The 24,573-nt window shown below is 45.4% G+C and overlaps 1 protein-coding gene across 1 annotated transcript; it reads right to left on the minus strand.

Annotated features, from left to right (window-relative positions):
- Window positions 1-18,420: 18,420 nt before the first annotated feature.
- Window positions 18,421-20,878, minus strand: LOC102943358 (interleukin-20). Its single transcript, XM_037885051.2, has 3 exons — window positions 20,645-20,878; window positions 20,094-20,168; window positions 18,421-19,987 (listed from the first exon to the last, which is right to left on the minus strand). The coding sequence occupies exons 1-3, from the start codon at window positions 20,876-20,878 to the stop codon at window positions 19,910-19,912; spliced, it is 387 nt and encodes a 128-aa protein (XP_037740979.2). The 3' UTR covers window positions 18,421-19,909.
- Window positions 20,879-24,573: the final 3,695 nt, after the last annotated feature.

Genomic DNA, 24,573 nt, shown 5'->3' on the forward strand with positions numbered 1-24,573 from the left:
CCTAAGTTAATTGTATCCAATTTGCAAATGAATTCCAATTGAGCAGTCTCTCGCTGGAGTCTGGATTTGAAGTTTTTCTGTTGTAATATCGCAACTTTCATGTCTGTAATCGCGTGACCAGAGAGATTGAAGTGTTCTCCGACTGGTTTATGAATGCTATAATTCTTGACATCTGATTTTTGTCCATTTATTCTTTTACGTAGAGACTGTCCAGTTTGACCAATGTACATGGCAGAGGGGCATTGCTGGCACAGGATGGCATATATCACATTGGTAGATGTGCAGGTGAACGAGCTCTGATAGTGTGGCTGATGTGATTAGGCCCTGTGATGGTGTCCCCTGAATAGATATGTGGGCACAGTTGGCAACGGGCTTTGTTGCAAGGGTAGGTTCCTGGGTTAGTGGTTCTGTTGTGTGGTATGTGGTTGCTGGTGAGTATTCGCTTCAGGTTCGGGGGCTGTCTGTAGGCAAGGACTGGCCTGTCTCCCAAGATTTGTGAGAGTGTTGGGTCATCCTTCAGGATAGGTTGTAGATCCTTGATAATGCGTTGGAGGGGTTTTAGTTGGGGGCTGAAGGTGACAGCTAGTGGCGTTCTGTTATTTTCTTTGTTAGGCCTGTCCTGTAGTAGGTGACTTCTGGGAACTCTTCTGGCTCTATCAATCTGTTTCTTCACTTCTGCAGGTGGGTATTGTAGTTGTAAGAATGCTTGATAGAGATCTTGTAGGAGTTTGTCTCTGTCTGAGGGGTTGGAGCAAATGCGGTTGTATCGCAGAGCTTGGCTGTAGACAATGGATCGTGTGGTGTGGTCAGGGTGAAAGCTGGAGGCATGTAGGTAGGAATAGCGGTCAGGAGGTTTCCGGTATAGGGTGGTGTTTATGTGACCATCGTTTATGAGCACTGTAGTGTCCAGGAAGTGGATCTCTTGTGTGGACTGGACCAGGCTGAGGTTGATGGTGGGATGGAAATTGTTGAAATCATGGTGGAATTCCACAAGGGCTTCTTTTCCATGGGTCCAGATGATGAAGATGTCATCAATATAGCGCCAGTAGAGTAGGGGCGTTAGGGGACGAGAGCTGAGGAAGCGTTATTCTAAGTCAGCCATAAAAATGTTGGCATACCGTGGGTCCATGCAGGTACCCATAGCAGTGCCGCTGATTTGAAGGTATACATTGTCCCCAAATGTAAAATAGTTATGGGTAAGGACAAAGTCACAAAGTTCAGCCACCAGGTTAGCCATGACATTATCGGGGATAGTGTTCTTGACGGCTTGTAGTCCATCTTTGTGTGGACTGTTGGTGTAGAGGGCTTCTACATCCATAGTGGCCAGGATGGTGTTATCAGGAAGATCACTGATGGACTGTAGTTTCCTCAGGAAGTCAGTGGTGTCTCGAAGGTAGCTGGGAGTGCTGGTAGCGTAGGGCCTGAGGAGGGTGTCTACATAGCCAGACAATCCTGCTGTCAGGGTGCCAATGCCTGAGATGATGGGGCGCCCAGGATTTCCAGGTTTATGGATCTTGGGTAGTAGATAGAATATCCCAGGTCGGGGTTCCAGGGATGTGTCTGTGCGGATTTGATCTTGTGCTTTTTCAGGGAGTTTCTTGAGCAAATGCTGTAGTTTCTTTTGGTAACTCTCAGTGGGATCAGAGGGTAATGGCTTGTAGAAAGTGGTGTTGGAGAGCTGCCGAGCAGCCTCTTGTTCATATTCCGACCTATTCATGATGACGACAGCACCTCCTTTGTCAGCCTCTTTGATTATGATGTCAGAGTTGTTTCTGAGCCTATGGATGGCATTGTGTTCTGCACGGCTGAGGTTGTGGGGCAAGTGATGCTGCTTTTCCACAATTTCAGCCCGTGCACGTCGGCGGAAGCACTCTATGTAGAAGTCCAGTCTGCTGTCTCGACCTTCAAGAGGAGTCCACCTAGAATCCTTCTTTTTGTAGTGTTGGTAGGGAGGTCTCTGTGGATTAGTATGTTGTTCAGAGGTGTGTTGGAAATATTCCTTGAGTCAGAGATGTCGAAAATAGGATTCTAGGTCACCACAGAACTGTAATCATGTTCGTGGGAGTGGAGGGGCAGAAGGAGAGGCCCCGAGATAGGACAGCTGCTTCTGCTGGGCTAAGAGTATAGTTGGATAGGTTAACGGTATACTCTTAGCCCAGCAGAAGCAGCTGTCCTATCTGCACAGACACACCCCTGGAGCCCCGACCTGGGATATTCTATCTACTACCCAAGATCCATAAACCTGGAAATCCTGGGCGCCCCATCATCTCAGGCATTGGCACCCTGACAGCAGGATTGTCTGGCTATGTAGACTCCCTCCTCAGGCCCTATGCTACCAGCACTCCCAGCTACCTTCGAGACACCACTGACTTCCTGAGGAAACTACAATCCATCAGTGATCTTCCTGATAACACCATCCTGGCCACTATGGATGTAGAAGCCCTCTACACCAACATTCCACACAAAGATGGACTACAAGCCGTCAAGAACACTATCCCCGATAATGTCATGGCTAACCTGGTGGCTGAACTTTGTGACTTTGTTCTTACCCATAACTATTTTACATTTGGGGACAATGTATACCTTCAGATCAGTGGCACTGCTATGGGTACCCGCATGGCCCCACAGTATGCCAACATTTTTATGGCTGACTTAGAACAACGCTTCCTCAGCTCTCGTCCCCTAATGCCCCTACTCTACTGGCGCTATATTGATGACATCTTCATCATCTGGACCCATGGAAAAGAAGCCCTTGTGGAATTCCACCATGATTTCAACAATTTCCATCCCACCATCAACCTCAGCCTGGTCCAGTCCACACAAGAGATCCACTTCCTGGACACTACGGTGCTAATAAGCGATGGTCATATAAACACCACCCTATACTGGAAACCTACTGACCGCTATTCCTACCTACATGCCTCCAGCTTTCACCCTGACCACACCACACGATCCATTGTCTACAGCCAAGCTCTGCGATACAACCGCATTTGCTCCAACCCCTCAGACAGAGACAAACTCCTACAAGATCTCTATCAAGCATTCCTACAACTACAATACCCACCTGCAGAAGTGAAGAAACAGATTGATAGAGCCAGAAGAGTTCCCAGAAATCACCTACTACAGGACAGGCCTAACAAAGAAAATAACAGAACGCCACTAGCCGTCACCTTCAGCCCCCAACTAAAACCTCTCCAACGCATTATCAAGGATCTACAACCTATCCTGAAGGATGACCCAACACTCTCACAAATCTTGGGAGACAGGCCAGTCCTTGCCTACAGACAGCCCCCGAACCTGAAGCGAATACTCACCAGCAACCACATACCACACAACAGAACCACTAACCCAGGAACCTATCCTTGCAACAAAGCCCGTTGCCAACTGTGCCCACATATCTATTCAGGGGACACCATCACAGGGCCTAATCACATCAGCCACACTATCAGAGCTCGTTCACCTGCACATCTACCAATGTGATATATGCCATCCTGTGCCAGCAATGCCCCTCTGCCATGTACATTGGTCAAACTGGACAGTCTCTACGTAAAAGAATAAATGGACAAAAATCAGATGTCAAGAATTATAGCATTCATAAACCAGTCGGAGAACACTTCAATCTCTCTGGTCACGCGATTACAGACATGAAAGTTGCGATATTACAACAGAAAAACTTCAAATCCAGACTCCAGCGAGAGACTGCTCAATTGGAATTCATTTGCAAATTGGATACAATTAACTTAGGCTTGAATAGAGACTGGGAGTGGCTAAGTCATTATGCAAGGTAACCTATTTCCCCTTGTTTTTTCCTACCCCCTCCCCCCTTCCTCAGACGTTCTTGTTAAACCCTGGATTTGTGCTGGAAATGGCCCACCTTGATTATCATACACATTGTAAGGAGAGTCATCACTTTAGATAAGCTATTACCAACAGGAGAGTGTTTGTTTTGGGAGGGGGGGGCGGGGGGGGAGAAGAAAACCTGGATTTGTGCTGGAAATGGCCCACCTTGATTATCATACACATTGTAAGGAGAGTCATCACTTTAGATAAGCTATTACCAACAGGAGAGTGGGGTGGGGGGAGAGACAACCTTTTGTAGCGATAATCACCCATTTTTTCATGGTTTGTGTGTATAAAAACGTCTTCTGTACTTTCCACAGTATGCATCCGATGAAGTGAGCTGTAGCTCACGAAAGCTTATGCTCAAATAAATTGGTTAGTCTCTAGGGTGCCACAAGTACTCCTGTTCTTTTTGCAAATACAGACTAACACGGCTGTTACTCTGAAACCTGTCAAAAGAGAAAGTGCCAGCTACTGAACCACCAGCACAACTTCCTTGGACATCGCCATTCAATTACTCACCTTGTTTCACTGTTTCCTAGCATTTGACATAAGATGGGACCAGAACACCAAAGAACCTGCAGGCTAATAAAACTCGTGCAATTACACTCCAAGCAAAGGGGGATTATAGTACCAGATAGAGCAGGCCTCTAGAGCTGCTTGAATTTTTTTGGTTGAATGGTAAAGTCCGCAAAAACACAATTTGGGGGCAACAGAAACTATTCACAAATGTGGGTCAAATTTGGTGAATAATTTCAGCCAAATAAAAAAACAAGGATTTTTTTTTAGAAAAAGCCAAAACCGTTTGTTTCTACGTTTTCTAAACGAACTGTTTTGACATTTCACTTCCAAACAAACAGTTTCATTTCAAAACCACACTGAAAACATTTCGTTCAACCCAAAGGAAAATTGCTTGGTTTTTCGTTTCAGCAAGAAAAAAAAGTCCGCGTGGGTTCAAAAGGAAATGAAAACGACACATCTGTTGGTTCTCCCTCCCAAAGCAAACAATCAATTCTTCGCCAGCGCTGTCTGACATGGCTTTAACACCTCGCACGTGTACTTTCGGAATGGGAGTTTATTACTTTTCCCACCATCCCAAGGAAGTGAGTATTTTTTTCAGATGGGTGAAACTGATGCACATGAAAACGTACAAGCCACTTCCACGAAGTATCACGGGAACTCATTAGCAGAGCCCAGGAATTCTGTCTTCAAATCCCTCCCTCTAAAACTTGGACTCACTCGCTGATTGGGCATGTGTCCAGATATATTTAGTGTGATCTCATTACAGATGATAAAAAGGCATATGACACTATACAGTCTTTTAAACAATCATTTAACATTTCAGTCTCTACCGAGAGCTTCTAGAGCTCTTAGAGCTGGCCAGGGAACGACAGTTCTGTTTCGTGACAAGTTTTCGAACTTTGTTTTTGTTCTGCATTGGAATGTGTTCTGTAACCTGATGGGGTTAGAGTACCGACCCGGGCTGTAGCAGAGCCAGGCTCAAGTCCCTGCTCTGAGTAAATCTGAGCAGAGCTTTTCATCCCAAATCACTCCAAGTCACGCAGAACAGGGATTTGAGCCTGCTTCTCAAACATCCCTGCCAGTACCCTAACTGCTCTACACTTTAAGGGGGGATATTATTCCCAGCTCAAGGACATATACCCGCACTAGCTGTGATCAAGCTAACATGTTAAAAATAGAGTGTAGCCACGACAGCACAAACGGCTGGACAGGTTAGCCACTCCAAGGACATGCCTAGCATCTCAGATGGGCACATTCTCCCATCGTTCGCACTGCTGTGGCCATACGCTATTTTTAACTTGTTAGCTCGATGAGAGCTCGTGTGAGTATGTCTCCTCCCGCTGAGAATCACCCCCCCAGCTCCAAGTGTATACATACCCTTAGAGAAACTCTCCCTTTCTCCCCACCCCACCTCTAGACCTAAAAACCTTCTCAACAAAACTTTTGTGGAAACCAATACATCTCCATAAAACGTTTCCACTTCAGTGAAACGGCATATTCCAACCAGCTCTATCCCTACCTGTCTCTCTCAAGGCCTGTTACCAACATTAGTGAGTCAAGCCTCACAACCCCTCCCCCATCCGTGGTTGGGGAGCAGTACAATCCCCATTTCACAGAGAGAGAGAAACTGAGGCCCAGAGGGAGGAGGTGACCTGTCCCAAGGAAGCCTGAGACCAGGAATTGAAGCCAGATATGCTGACTCCCAGATTTGTGTCTCTGCCCCAAGACCATCCTTCTTCCCAATGGATTAAATTAATTTAAATTAAATTAATTTTATCTGGTGAATGATAAGAATGCAAAAATATTGGACCCTGAGAGGAATTCTGTGTGGCCCACCAAGATGTGAGGCCCAATCCTGCACTCCTTGCTTAGCTGATCCAAAGCCCACTGAAGTCAATGGAAAGACTTTCACTTTTCATTGGATCAGGCCCTTACAGAAGCAGTCCCAGTGCTTTCATTGGAACTGTTCTCAGGAATCAAGAGCCTGGTTTGGATTTTATTCTGTGACAAGGAGCTTTACCTGAAGGTGAAGTGATGGCACTTCATGAAGTCACCACCCCATTCATGTTTTGTTGCTCTGACTTGAAAACAGGAAACATGCCACGTATATAATCCGTATAAGCTGCCCTCAGGCACCGCAGTGCTGAACAGCGACTCTGGGAAATGATCTCAAAGCACATAGGGGGGAAACACACCCATTCTGGATTGAGACAACTATTGTACAGCACCCTGACAGTGAGACAAGTGGAAGGAAAAATACATAGACCTGATTGTGACAAGACAGATTAAACACAGCATTAGAGGAGGTAACCCCAGGCAGGATCCAGTTTGGCATAGGAAACTATTTGAAGAAGAAAAAGGGTAGTTTAGGAGACCAGAAGTTCAGATTTAATGCTTACATATGAAGAAATCTAGCGAGCTAGCTAGCTATTAAATTAATTTTTGTGTTAATTTAGTGCTGGCAAATGATGCTAGGCTACTAGCATCGTAGTGGGAGTCTGCTATAGACCACCAGACCAGGGGGATGAGGTGGACGAGGCTTTCTTCAGGGAACAGAAGTTACTAGATCACAGGCCCAGGTTCTCATGGGGGACTTCAATCACCCCAATATCTGATGGGAGAGCAATACAGCAGTGCACAGACAATCCAGGAAGTTTTTGGAAAGTGTAGGGGACAATTTCCTGGTGCAAGTGCTGGAGGAACCAACTAGGGGCAGAGCTCTTCTTGACCTGCTGCTCACAAACCGGGAAGAATTAGTAGGGGAAGCAAAAGTGGAGGGGAACCTGGGAGGCAGTGATCATGAGATGGTCAAGTTCAGGATCCTGACACAGGGAAGAAAGCAGAGTAGCAGAATACGGACCCTGGACTTCAGAAAAGCAGACTTTGACTCTCTCAGGGAACTGATGGGCAGGATCCCCTGGGAGAATAACATGAGGGGAAAAGGAGCCCAGGAGAGCTGGCTGTATTTTAAAGTATCCTTATTGAGGTTGCAGGAACAAACCATCCCGATGTGTAGAAAGAATAGTAAATATGGTAGGTGACCAGCTTGGCTTAACAGTGAAATCCTTGCTGATCTTAAACACAAAAAAGAAGCTTACAAGAAGTGGAAGCTTGGACAAATGACCAGGGAGGAGTATAAAAATATTGCTCAGGCATGCAGGAGTGATATCAGGAAGGCCAAATCACAATTGGAGTTGCAACTAGCAAGCGATGTTAAGAGTAACAAGAAGGGTTTCTACAGGTATGTTAGCAACAAGAAGGAGGTCAGGGAAAGTGTGGGCCCTTTACTGAATGGGGGAGGCAACCTAGTGACAGAGGATGTGGAAAAAGCTAATGTACTCAATGCTTTTTTTGCCTCTGTCTTCACAAACAAGGTCAGCTCCCAGACTACTGCACTGGGAAGCACAGTATGGGGAGAAGGTGACCAGCCCTCTGTGGAGAAAGAAGTGGTTCAGGACTATTTAGAAAAGCACAAGTCCATGGGGCTGGACTGCATCCAAGGGTGCTAGAGGAGTTGGCGGGTGTGATTGCAAAGCCATTGGCCATTATTTTGAAAACTCATAGCAATCGGGCAAGGTCCCGGACAACTGGAAAAAAGCTAATGTAGTGCCCATCTTTAAAAAAGGGAAGGAGGAGGATTCGAGGAACTACAGGCCAGTCAGCCTCACCTCAGTCCCTGGAAAAATCATGGAGCAGGTCCTCAAGGAATCAATTTTGAAGCACTTAGAGGAGAGGAAAGTGATCAGGAACAGTCAGCATGGATTCACCAAGAGCAAGTCATGCCTGACTGACCCAATTACCTTCTATGATGAGATAACTGGCTCTGTGGATGGGGGGAAAGCAGTGGATGTGTTATTCCTGGACTTTAGCAAAGCTTTTGACACAATCTCCCACAGTATTCTTGCCAGCAAGTTAAAGAAGTATGGGCTGGATGAATGGACTATAAGGTGGATAGAAAGCTGGCCAGATCATCGGGCTCAACGGGTAGTGATCAATGGCTCCATGTCTATTTGGCAGCCAGTATCAAGCAGAGTGCCCCAAGGGTCGGTCCTGGGGCCGGTTTTGTTCAGTATCTTCATTAATGATCTGGAGGATGGTGTGGATTGCACCCTCAGCGAGTTTGCAGATGACACTAAACTGGGAGGAGAGGTAGATATGCTGGAGGGTAGGGATAGGATACAGAGGGCCCTAGACAAATTAGAGGATTGGGCCAAAAGAAATCTGACGAGGTTCAACAAGGACAAGTGCAGAGTCCTGCACTTAGGACGGAAGAATCCCATGCACCGCGACAGACTAGGGACCGAGTGGCTCGGCAGCAGTTCTGCAGAAAAGGACCTAGGGGTTACAGTAAACGAGAAGCTGGATATGAGTCAACAATATGCCCTTGTTGCCAAGAAGGCCAATGGCATTTTGGGATGTATAAGTAGGAGCATTGCCAGCAGATCGAGGGATGTGATCGTTCCCCTCTATTCGGCATTAGTGGGACCTCATCTGGAGCACTGTGTCCAGTTTTGGGCCCACCCTACAAGAAGGATGTGGAAAAATTGGAGAGCGTCCAGCAGAGGGCAACAAAAATGATTAGGGGGCTGAAGCACATGACTTATGAGGAGAGGCTGAGGGAACTAGGATTGTTTAGTCTGCGGAACAGAGGAATGAGGGGGGATTTGACAGCTGCTTTCAACTGCCTGAAAGGGGGTTCCAAAGAGGATGGATCTAGACTGTTCTCGGTGGTAGCAGATGACGGAACAAGGAGTAATGGTCTCAAGTTGCAGTGGGGGAGGTCTAGGTTGGATATTAGGAAAAACTTTTTCACTAGGAGGGTGGTGAAACACTGGAATGCGTTATCTAGGGAGGTGGTGGAATCTCCTTCCTTAGAAATTTTTAAGGTCAGGCTTGACAAAGCCCTGGCTGGGATGATTTAGTTGGGGATTGGTCCTGCTTTGAACAGGGGCTTGGACTAGACCCTCCTGAGGTCCCTTCCAACCCTGATATTCTCTGATTCTATGACTAGCTCCTGAGAGTGAAGTCTTCTGCTTATCTCCAGGGTAGAACCAGCATAGGCAGTGGCCATGCAAACTTCTTCCACCACTTTCCCCGACCAATGTTTCGCAAATCTGCCCTTAGTTGTACAAATCCACAATCTCATACCTGCTCTCACCTGATATCCTCTGGTCCATGACACACTTTTCTGTTCACTTTTATGCTGCGTGATAAAAGGAAAAGAATCAGAAGTAAACCTCCTGACCTGCAACATATTGCAAACAAAATCTGTAGTTAAAAGAAATGCATAATTACTGTGAGACAAAGCCAATGCTATGTCGGGTAAGGGCCAGATTTTCAAAGGTATTTAGGCACCTAAATATCCAGATAGGCATCTACTGGGATTTTCAAGAGCACCTAAGCAGCTTAGGTACCTAACTCCGATTGATTTCAATGCAACACCTCTTTATAGTGTACCATTGTAGTGTCTTTGGTGAGCAGCAAAAATCATATCTGCTGTTCGATGTCCCCACAGTGTTAAGCACCCAACCAACCTAGGAGCTTTTGAAAATCCGAATAGGTGCTTATCTGTACCTTTAAATGCCTAAATACCTTTGCAAATCTAGCCTGAAGCTCCGTAGAGCAGGGTGTACGGGCCAGATCCTGATTTCAATTACACCAGCGATAAGCTGAAAATCCATGGAGTTGCAATGGTGGAAAGGGGAGCAAAGTTTGGACCCATGTTCCCTTCTGCGCGTGCATTCTGCACGCAACTAACATTTTCAGCCTGAATTATTGCAGCATCAGGATTGCCATTAGGTGGCGGCATTGTATGATTTTTAAGTGTTTTTATCTCCTCTCTTTTAACTTTTGACTTTAACTTCAGAGATAATTACCACAACGCCAACAATGTCTAGTACAGGATAAGGGCCCACCCTGCAACCCTTACTCATATGGATAGTTTTGAGTCAAGTACATAGTCCCAGTGAAGTCAACACAAGTCAATTATTTTGTGTGAGTACGGCCTGTTGGACTGGATCCCATGTGTGAACAGCTGGGTTGTATAGAGTCTGTATACCACAGTGTGGGAATGGGGGTGGGATATGATGGATCGAAATGCTGACTTAGCCAGAATAATTACAGGAACTTTTAATCTAAAAGAGAATGGGGAGTTTTCAAGGCAAATGTTGACCACAGGCTTCCTTAAAATGATTAAAAATATCTTGCATGTTGTGTTTCATTTCCGATTTAGACATAAGGACATTTCAAATAGGATTTTAATAGTTCTGATCATCTCTCTATCCACCTTAAAATCTTGCGCTGTTTATATCGCAGGAGCTCTGGGCATGTTGTGCTGGGTCCTGTACAAACCCAGAACAAAGAGACAGTCCCTGCTCCATCTTTCTGAGCTTCCAAAAGGATTTGGTCTCAGGCTCGAAATGTCGTTGCTTTAAGCTTTTCCTTTTTAAAACGAATCAGAGTAAAGCCCAGTTAGCGTGAAGTGCGTCCACACGAACACTTACGGGTAACAAAGGCATCCTCAGAAATCAGAGTCAGTTTGAAAACAGAAAAAAAAGAGCCTTCTTTGCGACAAATGATTCAGTGGCTCCAGTTAAAAATCTAACAGCACCTGCTACAAGGACCCAACATGTACGTGGAGAGGCAGTGCAGACTAGATGCACACAGGATGGATGAGGTATTTGCTAGACCCTCTTGGGATTGGGCTGACAGTGGTGAAATCACAAGCATTAAGCAACTTCTGTTTAATGGCATGGGGAGTTATTTCCATATCTCATGGATAGAATTACACAACTCTGGAAAACAGACTCTTCCCCAAGTGGTTTCTTATCCTCCTCGCTGCTCCTGCAGGGAAGAGCCACTGAAAACCACCTCTATGGCCTCACTAGAAATTGCCTTTGCCAGCAGCAGGCCAACCACTAGAGCAGCGGAGGTGGGGAAGACTTTGGTGACTAGGGTTGTCCTCTGGTTTGGAAGATACTTTATCGGCCCATGAAGAGTGAGGCATTGTGGGAAGAGAGGGGCAGGGCGTGAAAAGGAGGCTCACATGAACCTCAGCACTTTAGCACTAGGAACTGACAATGTTCTTAATGGTGCTGTCTGCAGTCCTTGAGGTCCATGGGGGGCACTGAGCCCTTTCTAAAGGCTTCAGTGTCTGGGATGTATTCATTGGTAAAGTCCTGTCTAAGTGCTCTTGTGATTGGTTGCGTAGGGTCTCTTAACAAATAGTGTTGCCAACCCCAAATGTTCAAAAATCCCAGTTGAGTCCAGTCCCCCAAAATTGTGAGAGTTTAAAAATGAGGGTTTTTTTTTAAAATAAATATTGGGGTCTTTTTATTTGTCTTCTGGTTTTTCAGCTGTTAGGTTGCCCTTGCTTTATTTTTCCAGGTTTTTTTCTTCTATTCAGGCAAGAAACTTTTTTTTCTTCCTTATTAATTGAAGCTGAGACTCTCACGCAATATCATGATTCCAGCAGCTGGGGCTTTAAGAAAAACACTAAAAAAAAGTGATAATCAGTATAAAATCATGAGAATCACAATAAAATCACAGGAGTTGGCCACACTGAATAGAAACAAATAAACTCACTCAGTTATACAAATGTCTAGGACTGTCCTCTTATGTGGATAAAAATAATGTGTCCTTTCTCTCAGATTCCCTCCCCCGGGGCTTGGTGACCGTTCGAGTACACAGGCCAGTTACCCAGAGAAAAGGAGACACTGCAAAATGAAAGTCTCTATCTCACGAGGGTATGTGCAATGCTGAAGTGGGTCTGATGGATGACTGTCCGTTTAGCTGCTGGAACCATCCTTGTCGCTGTGCCATGCCAGCAGTCTCTGAAAACTGAGAGGCAAGGAAAGATCATTCTCTTCCTGTCCCAGGAAAAGCAGCCTCACCTTTTGGTGTAAGAGGCATGTCTTACTCTCGACGGTTTTTGAAGTGGAGCTTTTCCTCTGCAGAACTAAATGGGCCAAACCCAAATCCTAGATGCTGCTCCCACCCCTGTGCTGAACTTTCCTGCATGGGACAAGTTCAGCAGGGGTAATTTCAACATCCTAAACATTCAGACCACAGTGGTACCAGGAACATAAATTACATGACTTACATGCTCGGGCAAAATGCCCGTGCTAATCTGTTACACACACTTACCACAGGGCTGAAACCACGAAATGCCTATGGACTGCATAGGAAGCATGCTCTCATGGATGCCCTAAATAAATGAAACTGGGTTCACCTTGACTCATTTATGAATGCATTACTGAAGGAAGGCATGGTGATGAAAGTGGTATGAATGCCTACCCAGATGAGGGATGTCAGGGCTCTTTCTTTAGGCTGCAGGTGACAGCAGCCACTTTTTGACTCGTCAGATAAGGACATGAGTAGAGACATTTGGTGGACATGAATGGATGAGTTTACGTGTAAAACAATGGATGAAAGTTAGGACACCTGGGTTCTGTTTCCAGCACTGCCAGAACCTTCTTGTTTGATTTTAGACAGTCACTTCACTCCTCTGCCTCTATTTCCGCACTTGTAAATAGGGGATAATCTTACCTTGCCAGAACAGGGCTCTTGGGATGCTTAATTCATTTATGTTTGTAACGTGCTTTGACCTCTTTGAATGGATGGTTCTGTATAATCACAGGCTGTTATTAATCAGCTGTATTATTGTTTGGGGTTTGGCTAAGGGACATTTTCACATACAGGCTAGGTACAATACCATCATTCCAGTACTTTTTATTTCAGAAAAGTGGGAGGGGTTCGTACAATAGATAGCTCAGTGGTTTGAGCATGGGCCTGCTAAACCCAGAGTTGTGAGTTCAATCCTTGAGGGGGCCATTTAGGAATCTGGGCCAAAAATTGGGGATTGGTCCTGCTTTGAGCAGGGGGTTGGACTAGATGAACTCCTGAGATCCCTTCCGACCCTGATATTCTATGATTCTATGAATGCGCACTTGTCCGATGCCCCACAAATGGGGAGCATACCCCTGCTTGCTGGCTTTAACAATACGTTAAAGGTACATTGTACATAAATTTAGCCCAGAACAATACTAAGCTGGAGGATCAATAAATAAAATTAATACAAATAAATTATTAATAAATAATAAAAACTGAAAAAAATCTGCATTGTAGAAAATATTTCTCTGTCACAAAAAATTACAGAGAACTTCACTGGGACTATTCACATGCTTCAAGTTACACAGCTGTGTTTGTTGGACTGGAGCCACAGAGGTTCTGGGTGTGATCATGCAGGGTGCTGAGTGCCTCCTCCTGTGAGGTGCTGGGCACCCTCAGCTCTGCCAATGAAAGGCCTGATCCTGTTCCTACTGAGGTCCACAGTTACTCTCCCATTGACTTCAATGGAAGCAGGAATTCAGGCCCTAAAAGAACTATTTAGAGAGCCTGATTTAGGACCCAATCCTATGTCTTACTTATCTGTATTCAATGGGAGTTTTCCTAAGGTGGCAAGATGGGGCCCTGCAGGATGGCAGGTCTAGATTTCCATCTAATCAGCCTTGTCCATCTGGTCCAATAAGATATCCAGCTCCCCAAGAGCCTTCAGACCTGCAGATTCAATGTCCATCTGAAAGGGAAGGGAGAGGATTGCTCGCTGAACAGCTAATTCAGTTATAACAACAGAGGCTCATTTTTAAAGGGCCGTTTGGTTTCCCAACAAGGCCCCAGAACCAATGTCTGCAACCAAGAGAGCAATAAATATTCAGTTGCTGCTCTGACAAACGATGAAAATAGCTCACACACACACACACGCGCTCTCGTGCACGCGCTCAGCCACGCCCTCCCGCCCTTCCCCATCCTCACACTGAACCTCAGCTGCTTGTTTCATTTTCTTCTCTTTTTTGATTTTAAAGTTAATCTTAGTGCTGGTGAAAGGTGCCAGCCTATTTGGTGACTGACTTTGGTAGGCAAAGCTCCACCAAAGCAACATAGGTCTTCCCTACCCAGTGAGGGTGAGGCCACAGAACCCAGAAATCAGCCAAGCCTGGGGAACCAACAATGAACAAACAAGGTTGAGAGTGAAGGTCCTAGGATCAGAACAAGGCATCCAAGAGGCGACGCTGAGCAGAGAACCCCAGACAACACGCACTGCTCTGCAGCGTCTGTGGGTGCCACCTAGAGGAACGCAACGCATTGACAGCTTGGAGGACGAATGGCCTTTTACATAACACAGAATAGTTACAGCAGCTGCAGAGCAAGAGTCTCACAGGGCACTTTCCATCAGAGGTGATCCGGAGAGGAAAGATAGCATCTCAAGTCAGCAGCATTTCAGCTGTCATATAATAAAGCCAGACTCCTACTTCCAGCATGAGAAACTCTCTGCACATACAGTAGCTACGTCAGAAAGGAAAGAGTGATTTACCTTTTCATACTGGCTCAGGATTTGTCCATATTTGTGCTTCACATCCTCTCCACAGTGGCACATGCTGACTTCATGCTGGACAGGGATACGGGCAAGGTAATTAATGACAGACACGCAGGCATGAACAATACCTCACTGTAGACATAGGGCCAAGTTCTGCTACCCTTACTCACGCTGAGTAGTACCTTACTTCTCAAGTAATTCCATGGGATTCCTCCCAGAATAAGGAGCTACTCAGTGCAAGTAATGAGGGCGGAATCTGGCTCAAAATTAGAACTTGTTCTATATATTATTGGCCAGATTTTCTACCTCAATGTAAATCCAGAGTGATTCTATTCACTTCAGTGGCTTTACTCCAAGTATGCACTGGTGTGGCTGTGAGCAGAATCTGGCCCATTCCCTCTGACTTACACAGAGCCTCAGGTCCTTCTTGATGCTGAGAAAGGAGTTGGCTGTGCTGCTGCTGACCTTCCTGCTGACGAGGGGACTGGATGCCTTGCAGCAGCTGAAAATGGTAACCAGATAAAATCTTAAAAAGTGACAAAGGAAACACCACCTCTCCATAGGCTAATAAGAAAATCATCTCAGTACACAGGGCAAAAATCCTTGTTAAAACCAAGGAGTCATGTATTATGTAGCCATCTGTCTACACAGCACCCAAGTATACAGATGGAATTCACCCCGCTACACAGGGTCTTCAATGGTGCATTGGTCTTATGCTGACCCTCTGCACACGTATGAGTTTTACCCTCAGCAAACTGTGCCTTACTTAACTTCCTGCCCTGAAGAGTCCAGGGATCTAGTCCTAGACCCTCACTCATACAAGTAGTCCTTACTCACATGAGTAGACTTATGATGTGACTGGAATAACAGAGACTTGGTGGGATAACTCGCATGACTGGAGTACTGTCATGGCTGGATATAAACTGTTTCGGAACGACAGGCAGGGCAGAAAAGGTGGGGAGTTGTATTGTATGTAAGGGAGCAGTATGACTGCTCAGAGCTCAAGTATGAAACTGCAGAAAAACCTGAGAGTCTCTGGATTAAGTTTAGAAGTGTGAGCAACAAGGGTGATGTCATGGTGGGAGTCTGCTATAGACCACCGGACCAGGGGGATGAGGTGGACACGGCTTTCTTCCGGCAACTCACCGAAGTTACTAGATCGCAGGCCCTGGTTCTCATGGGAGACTTCAGTTACCCTGATATCTGCTGAGAGAGCAATACAGCAGTGCACAGACAATCCAGGAAGTTTTTGGAAAGTGTAGGGGACAATTTCCTGGTGCAAGTGCTGGAGGAACCAACTAGGGGCAGAGCTCTTCTTGACCTGCTGCTCACAAACCGGGAAGAATTAGTAGGGGAAGCAAAAGTGGATGGGAACCTGGGAGGCAGTGACCATGAGATGGTCGAGTTCAGGATCCTGACACAGGGAAGAAAGGAGAGCAGCAGAATACAGACCCTGGACTTCAGAAAAGTAAACTGACTCCCTCAGGGATTTCTGCTTTGCCTTTGACCATACATTTCCTCACATGGCTTACATTCAATATCTTGGAAAGGTTCATATATTTTGCATCAGGATATGAAGCACCTTAAGAAATGCCCGGCAAAATGTTTCCTGAGAGTGCCCATCTTCCCAGTCCTGCCCATTGGATGCTAAAGTGACTTGCTTCCCCATTCCCCTTAGAAGGCAAAAAAACCCACATTGAGATACAGTGGCCACCATAGACTACAAATCAACAGCAGCAAGCTGAAGCTAAACATTCCAGACATCTCATCGATATCGCCTTTGGGTTTCCAGATTGCAGTACCTGTGGCATGCACCTAAATGCCCTTACATTCCTTGGAATCACTTATTTCTTCTCTTGTACCAGTGACACTGGTATCATACGCAACTGGCACCAACGAGCCCTGGCCACTATTCCAGCCCATAGCGGGAACAACAGCTGAAGGGAACTGCATGGCAGCCTGGTACCCTGGACCTAGGTTGGCACAGGGTGTGTTCCATCTCCACAACCTCCCTTCACTCCACCTGCATAGACCCCCAGATACTCAGGCTTTGTGTGATTGGAATGAATCTGGCTCATCTACACGTGTAATAAATATCTCCTGCACAGGACAGACATCAATAGTTAGCCATTTTGGTCACCTTTATAACCCACCTGTCATCAGACCACTGTACCGACTGCCCTACTGGGGACTAATAAGGATGAGTGAAATATTCATTTTTTCATTGCAATCAGCATTACAGTAAAGGATTATGAGCTGGTTTTTCTCTCAGGGCGGGTAACATTTCATGGCCGTTGTATAACGCTGCAATGGACCATGCCATCCTCCAGGTATGCATCCCTCAGGATGAAATTCCCCCACTGCAACTCAATGAATAATCCATGTGAAAACATACTGATTGCATATACTGTAAATTGCAGTGGGTGAAATTTTTCCCCCAGCAAAGCCCCAACGTAACAACAACAAAACATCTATGCACCACTTAAGTCTCACCTAAATTCTACTCTGAGCACTTCTGTGGGACTCAAGAACAGCAATGCCCTAGTGCCTGCTCTGCACCAGCTGAATTTTACCTCTTGTGTATTGTTCCCTTCACAGATGCAGTTGACATAGAAACAAGCCATCTGCAATGCACAGGGCCTTATAATATGCACTGTTGCTAACTCTTGTGACTTCATAATAAGTCTCATGATGTTTGCAGTTGATTTTGTAATTCCAGCTACTAAAGTCATAATTATGTGAGAATCTCAGCTTTCATGTAAACAAAGAAAAAAAGTTTCTAGCCCTTATGATTGGAGTCAAAAGATTGAAAACGTGAGACCTAAAGGCTCAAAGTCCAGAAGGCAAATAAGAATCCAGCCTTCATTATTTTTCAAAGTGTCATGGCTTTAAAAACAGTCTCATTGGGACTGGGTGCTCCACTCACTGCTAGGATGGCGCCTCCTCCTGGCGACTCTGGGGATTAGCTCGTCAGGTCAACGCCCATTCCCACGGTCGCACACTGTCACTCCATCACTCTCTCTGGTCTGCAGCCCCTCTCTCACCGCAGGAACCACAGCATCCTCTTCATGACTCAGCCCTCCAGCCAGGTCACTCAGTGTTCCCCCCTTCTGGGGTATATCAAAGTCTTCCCTTCAGCTGTCATAGGCATCCTTCCCATTCACTGCCCCAGGTGCCACTCCTTCAGTGGCTGGTAGAGGAAACCAGGCCTCCCCTCTACTCCAGGTTCCAGTGCAGGGACTGTCAACCCAGCAGTTCTGAGCTTTACACTCTGAGCCCTCATTTCTCCATCCCTGGACTGCTTCTGACCATTCCTGGTTCCCCCCATTTCTCTGGGAGTACCTCCTCCCAGGAAGTGACTGCTGCCCAGTCTGTTGCTAGCTTCCTGGCTTTATAGGCCACTTCTGTTCCTGCCCAGCTGAGCCTGCTGTCAATCAATTCCCCGCTCCCTGGCTCTACTTGGCCATCCTAACTCCTTCCTGTCTTGTGTGGGGTGGGCACCCCATCACAGACTGACTCAGGAATTTTGAATGTGTGGCAATAGTGAATGTGTATCATCAAAGAAAACATATCAATTAAGTCACAAACAAGAATCAGATATGTAATTGTTGGGAAGTTTCACAAACACAGAGCAGGCAGAATGAGCATCATTTTGAATAGTGTTTATTTAAGATGGAGTACAATTGATCAATACAATATATACTTATTGAGTGTCTTGCAGATAACATAATACATATAGGAAGAACTCAGTTCTTTTTCTGTTTGGGAATAAATTATCTTACATAGAAAATGGTTTCACATGTAGAAAAACATGATGCTAAGCATTATTTCAAGAGACAATAGTAATTATTTTGTGGTTTAAAAAAAAAAATTAGGGGACTATGATGGGGCAGCTGCCCCTCACTGGCTGGCAAAGGGTTAATAGCAGCCCTTGGAGTGGCGGCACAGAACCCAGCCAATCAGAGGAAGGCTTAGAAGCAGCCAATCAGGGCCAGGCTGGGCCCTATAAGAAGGGCTGCAGGGCAGAGAGGAGCTCAGTCTCCCTCGGAGCTTGAGGGAGAAGGACTGGCTGCCTACAGAGAGAAGTACCTGGGACAGAGCAGTGCTGGGCAGGGTCAGGGGAGCAAGCAGAGCTCCAGCCTGGCTGGCTCCCAGAGTGAGGCCTTGATACAGGGGCCGAGTAGGTGCTGGAGCTACAGAGAAGTGGCGCAGGGAAAGTAGATAGCAGCAGAGGGGAAGGAGAAGCAGTGAGTGGCTGCCAGCCATAGGGTCCCTGGGTCGGGGCCCAGAGTAGTGGGTGGGTCTTTCCCCCCCGCCCCTTTGCCCCACTGACTGCCGAAGTAAGTGGCCAGCCAAAGGACTGCAGTTTGCCCCTGAGCGAGGGGCTGCAGTTCGCCACTGTGGTGAGAGTCTGGGTAAATGACTGCCAGTTCCCCCGGAAGGGGGGAGACAATGGAGTTGGGGCACAGCCGGAGGGTCGTGCCCTGAAGAGGACACCAAGGTCCGGGAGTGACGCGGGTCCCCACAGACAGCAGTAATGGAGAGTGAGACACCACCAGAGGGGGACGCCCTGCTGCTGGACAGAGCTAATTCCTAGAACAACCGGCAAGAGGCACCATGGTGGTGAGCACAGCCCGTTACAGGGACCAATCCTGCAAGCCTTCCCCAGGCTGTACTCTTGTTAGCTTCAATGGGAGTTCACTACCTGAGGGGGTCTTGTAAGATTGAGCCCTAGGGTTGTAAGCATCATTCTTTACTAATATCTAGACTGAAGTAGCTCCCAAGGTGTGCGCTGTGCTTTCCAAACACAGAAGAAGATACAGTCCCTGTCCCAAAGAGCACACAATCTAAACAATAATTTCATTAAATTGCTCAAGAGACTCATCTAACCACGACTAAAAGGAATAATTAAAAACTACCCTTAATAGCAGAGAAAGTCTTTCAAGGCTAATCAGGAATATAAGTGCTGTGATTTGAAAAACCACACGTGAGCTTGAAATAATTGTCTTGCGTAAAGGAGCAATGTCTAAACATTTACATTGCCAATTCAGGTCAATGGGAAGACCCCCAAAGAAAGCTGGATTAAGACCTTATTGCACACTCATCACCATGGCAGCTGCACAACTTTAAAGCACCTTTAAAAGTCGCATGTTGGTTATTGTATTCTGTTCTCTAATGAGCCTTCTCCATCCAGTCTAGGAGGATATCCAGCTCCCCAAGGGATTTCATTGCTGCAGAAGCGATGTTCAGCTGGAAGCAAATTGAAAGATATATTCGGTAAATAATTACGGCAATATGAAATGAGCAAAAAGGAATCCAAGTCTTTGCATTAGCAAATAAAGTCTGATCAATTTACCTGTCCATAATTGGTGAGAATTTGTTTATATTTCTCTATTGCTTCCTCTCCACAATTGCACGCATTTTGTTCATTCTAGAAAAATGAGAGAGAATTCATGAGGCTTTTCTCCTTTAACAAGCTGTGGCTTTCTGATTAATAGGGAGACTCTTTCATGGCTAGCTCTTGCTAAACTGTGCAAAATACAGCATTCCCTTAAATCAGACTGCCTCATCTAAGGATGAAATTCACTCCTGTAACTAGCGCAAGTCCAAGATCCCAATTAAATACTATTTTGCAGATTCAAATAGGAGCTATGTGGTGCAAGGGTAAATCTCAAAGATTCCCAGTGATCAGAACATGTGAACAATTCTTTTCACGGGGTTTTGATGCTTCTGTTCTTTGTTGAAGCCCCTAGCGGTATGAACTCTCTTTTAAGCCAATTTTTTTGGAACCTCAGGAAATGTTCTGCCTGATTTATTTAATCTATGCCCAGTTTGTTCATATCCCTCACGTTCATGGATTTAACATACATTTTAGAGATAACTGGGATTTATTGAAACCTGACATACACATTGTCTGAATTTCTTCTTGATGCTGAGGAAAGAATTGGCTATGCTGCTGATTTTCCGGTTGACATGAGAATCCTCAGTCTCACAGTGCTTGAAGACCTTGTCCACGTAGAATCTTAAAAGGTGATGGATGATGCAACATCTATCTGCAGACTTAAGAAAAATAGTATCTTTTCTTTTTAAATGCTTTACGCAGTGCTGTAAAAAATTATCATCAGCAAGCACTTCACCCATCACTAAAATGCAGCCATCTTTGGTGCTAAACATGGCAGTTGAATGGATAATTTTTTTTTAAATTCTGTTTGATACATTTTGCTACAATGTTTACAATAGATTTGGGATAGATTTTCAAAAGAACTCAGCTCCCAAGAGGACTGTCCTAGGGTATCCCCTGCCAGGAGCGGCTCTCCTGTGGCAGGCCACGGCATGTCAGTCATGTCTGCCTCAGTTTCTCCATTCAGTGTCCCCAGTAACTCTATGCAAGCTCTCTTGACACAAATGTACCCTCCTTGGGGGTGGTTTATAATGAGACATTGGGAAAACCGTCCCAAACGTAAGTCCCAAACACATGTAGTTCATTTCTCACCCCAGTGCCAACAGTCATTAAGATCACCAGACATCTTGTCTCATGATACCCCACATATCACACGCCAGCACCTTTGACCATGCCCAGACTCTCCGGAAGTTCTCCTCTGTCCTTGTACCGGGACAGCCACCCCAACCCTTCCTATTGGAGTGTTACTTCTACTCTTCCCAGTGGGAGTCCCCACAGCCTCTCTGCTGGGAGATTGTCTTTACCAGGGGAACATCCCTCACTCCCCTTGGCCCTTTCATGGCTCTTCTGGGCCCAGCTCTCTGATCCTGGAGACATCAGCGGGTAAGCTCCTCCACTGCTCCCCTGCCTTCTTTCCTTGGCTGTGGTTCAGAGTCAGCAGGTAACTCCCTCTGCTGCTCCTCCTGCCTTCAGCCTTCTCCAGTCCTGCCTCTCTGGCTGAGGGACACCAATCTGCAAGTGCCCCTTGCTGTTTCCTGCCTTCCGCTTTCTCCCAGCTCCTAAGCATACAGTGTCTGTGGCAGACCTCACCTGTCCCCTGACTCCCACTCAGGCAGCTCTGATTCAGCAGGTCTCTCCTACTTATTGGGTCTCCCTGTCTCTGGTTTGCCCGAGTCTTTTATAGCCCCCAGGTGCTGCCTTGCCCTCCTAATTGGCCAATGAAATCACCTGTCCTGGCACAGGGGAACTGGACTGACCTCATTCATGGGGGATGGTGTGGTGGGGACATAGCCACCCTGTTACAAGGTCCCATCAAGGCACCTAAACAAGTTGCCTGACTTTCAAAAGGGAACAATGAGAGCTGTTGGGTGCTGAGGACTTTTGAAAATACATCCCTTCATTGCTGCAATGTGCCTGGAGCTTGGGAAACACATAAACTTTAAAATCTCCCAGCAAGTGAAGAATACACGTGAAGAGTACGACTGAAATTGGTAGGGAAATGTAGGTGTGAAGAAGGTTATTACTCAAGCTGGAAAGTTGCCAGGATTATCATCCATACCGATTAGGAAAAGTTCTGCAGGATGTTAATATCAACAAGCAGCCAAGAACTTGGCTACATGTCTCTTCCAAAAGATGATACCTCCAGCCGTACCTCACCTTCTAACACGCCTGAGGCCACCTACTAAATTATCAGCACCAACACCTTCCTGAAGCACCTCTGAGTTCCTGAGTAATCTCCCATCCCAAAGGCTGATCTAGCCTGAGGCTCCTTCCCTTGTGGGAGCTGAAGAGAATCACACCCAAAGAGATACAACTACAGTAATATACGGAGCAAAATGGTTTTGTCCCCTGTTCATTATCAAATACTATCAACATGAAATCTTGTTTTCAAAAGAGCTGGCTACAGAAGCAGGGAGTCATCTATTTTAATTCATGTAATCAGCCCATATTAGTCCACTTAGCTATGTATATGTATTCATACTACAGCTGCGTGGGAACCAGAATTTCTGCTTCAAATTCTGCAGTTTTGAAATTTGTTTTCATTCTGAGAACAAAATGTTCAATGTCTAAATTTCTTGTGAAACAAAATTAAAAAAACTGTTTCAGGTCAATCAAAATGTTTCGCTTGGATAAAATCAAAATGTTTCATTTCAATTTCAGCTTTTCTGTTTTAAAATATTTTAGAACGTAAAATAACATAAATTTTGAAATAAAAAATATGTTCTGAAACAAACAAACAAAAATCAAAATATTCTGTTCCAAAAAGGTCACTTTGTTTTGATTTTTCTTTTTCTAAATAAAATTTTGTTGAAATCTACACATTCCCGTGGGACAATGTCTGAATTGACAGAACACTGTTTTCTGATGGAAAGTTGTTCCATTGGAACCTTTCAGTCAGCGCTAATTCACCCCTTTGTGGAATTTTACAGTCAGCCTTGAGTAACTGCCCACTTAAAATTATCTGTAAAGGATCAATTCATCAAAGAAAAGTTGTATGGAGAGGCAATAATGATACCTACATTGAAATTGTGCAGAGAGTACGGGTATGACAAAATGCTTATGGTTCGGATGGCATCTTTGGCTTGCTAAACAGAAAGAGAAAAATACAATGATGTTAATGCATATCAGCTACTGGGATGTTTAGACAGCTAATGCATATAGCATATAAACAGAGCTTTTCTTCTTAAAAACTGAAAGTGAATTACATGTTGGTGAAAGCTCCCAGACTGATGATCTCTGGAGAGTGAAATCTGCTTGAAAAACAGGTTCAGCATGCAGGCTTCCCCCTAACTGCCTCATCAACACATCTCATCCCTGACTTGGAGGGACCCGTCGGGAGAGGAAGAGATCAGCCTCCCAGGCTCGTTCTGTGCTTGGTCACTTTGTGGTGTGTGGCTGCTTTTGTTTTTTAAGCTCAAAAGGAACTGAACTGAGAACCACCAAAACTCATTTCACAAATAGGTCACTTAAGAGACATCAGATGGGCACAGCTTTGGGGGCCTGATTCTCCATTCCTCTGCACCTCGTGTTGGCATTTACACCAGTGTAAAGTGGATGTAAAGTGCTCACACAGCTGAACGGAAGCATTAGACACCCACTTTGCACTCACACAGTGAGGTAAATGACTGCGCAAGGTGTGGAACAAGGAAGAATCTGGCCCTGGGTCACTACTAAAGCTCCATATCGCAATCTCCTGAGCCCCCCAGCCCCCAGATAACTGACTTTAAAGAGATATTGGTTGGTCAAACCATGACTGTACAGGCCTTTCTACAGCTACAGCACACGGTGCAATACTTACAATGGTTGCTTTGATCGCTCGGAAGCTGGCTCTAATTTCGTTAACATTCATTGAAATCGTGCAAGGTCCAAATTGCAAGATTTTGTTCCCAGTTGTTGGTGTCAGATACAACCAACACGTAGAAAGGAGGCAGAAGAAAAGGCAGGAGATCTTCATACTGCTGCAGAATTAGAAAGCTCTGACTGGCTGGATAGCTGATCAATGAGGAGAAAATATTTCTTCATTATCCTTCATCTACACAATTTAAAAAATACACTCTCCAACTCTTAGGGTTTTGTACTAGGGTGAACTCCTGCCCCCCTCATCCCCCAAGTCAACAGCAAAACTCCCCTGGGCATCTATGGGACAGGATTGCAGCCCCCTTCAGCATAATATCTGAACAGGAGCATACTTAGGAGTGGTTTTTAATTTTAAAATCTACCCCCTAAAAACAATTAGGCAAGCCACTAGTCCTTCTGAAGGCATGTTCACGTGAACACTTCCAGTTTTCACATTTTTCGGTACCTATGTGAAAAAAGTATATTTGGTGGACAGGAAAGGAAATACAAGTGTATATTAGATAGATACGAGTTACATATTTATCATACATCATGAGTGCATATATATGCATAATATATATAGTATATTACATATAGC

The sequence above is a fragment of the Chelonia mydas genome, chromosome 21 (genome assembly GCF_015237465.2).
Source record: "Chelonia mydas isolate rCheMyd1 chromosome 21, rCheMyd1.pri.v2, whole genome shotgun sequence".
NCBI classification, from domain to species: domain Eukaryota; kingdom Metazoa; phylum Chordata; order Testudines; family Cheloniidae; genus Chelonia; species Chelonia mydas.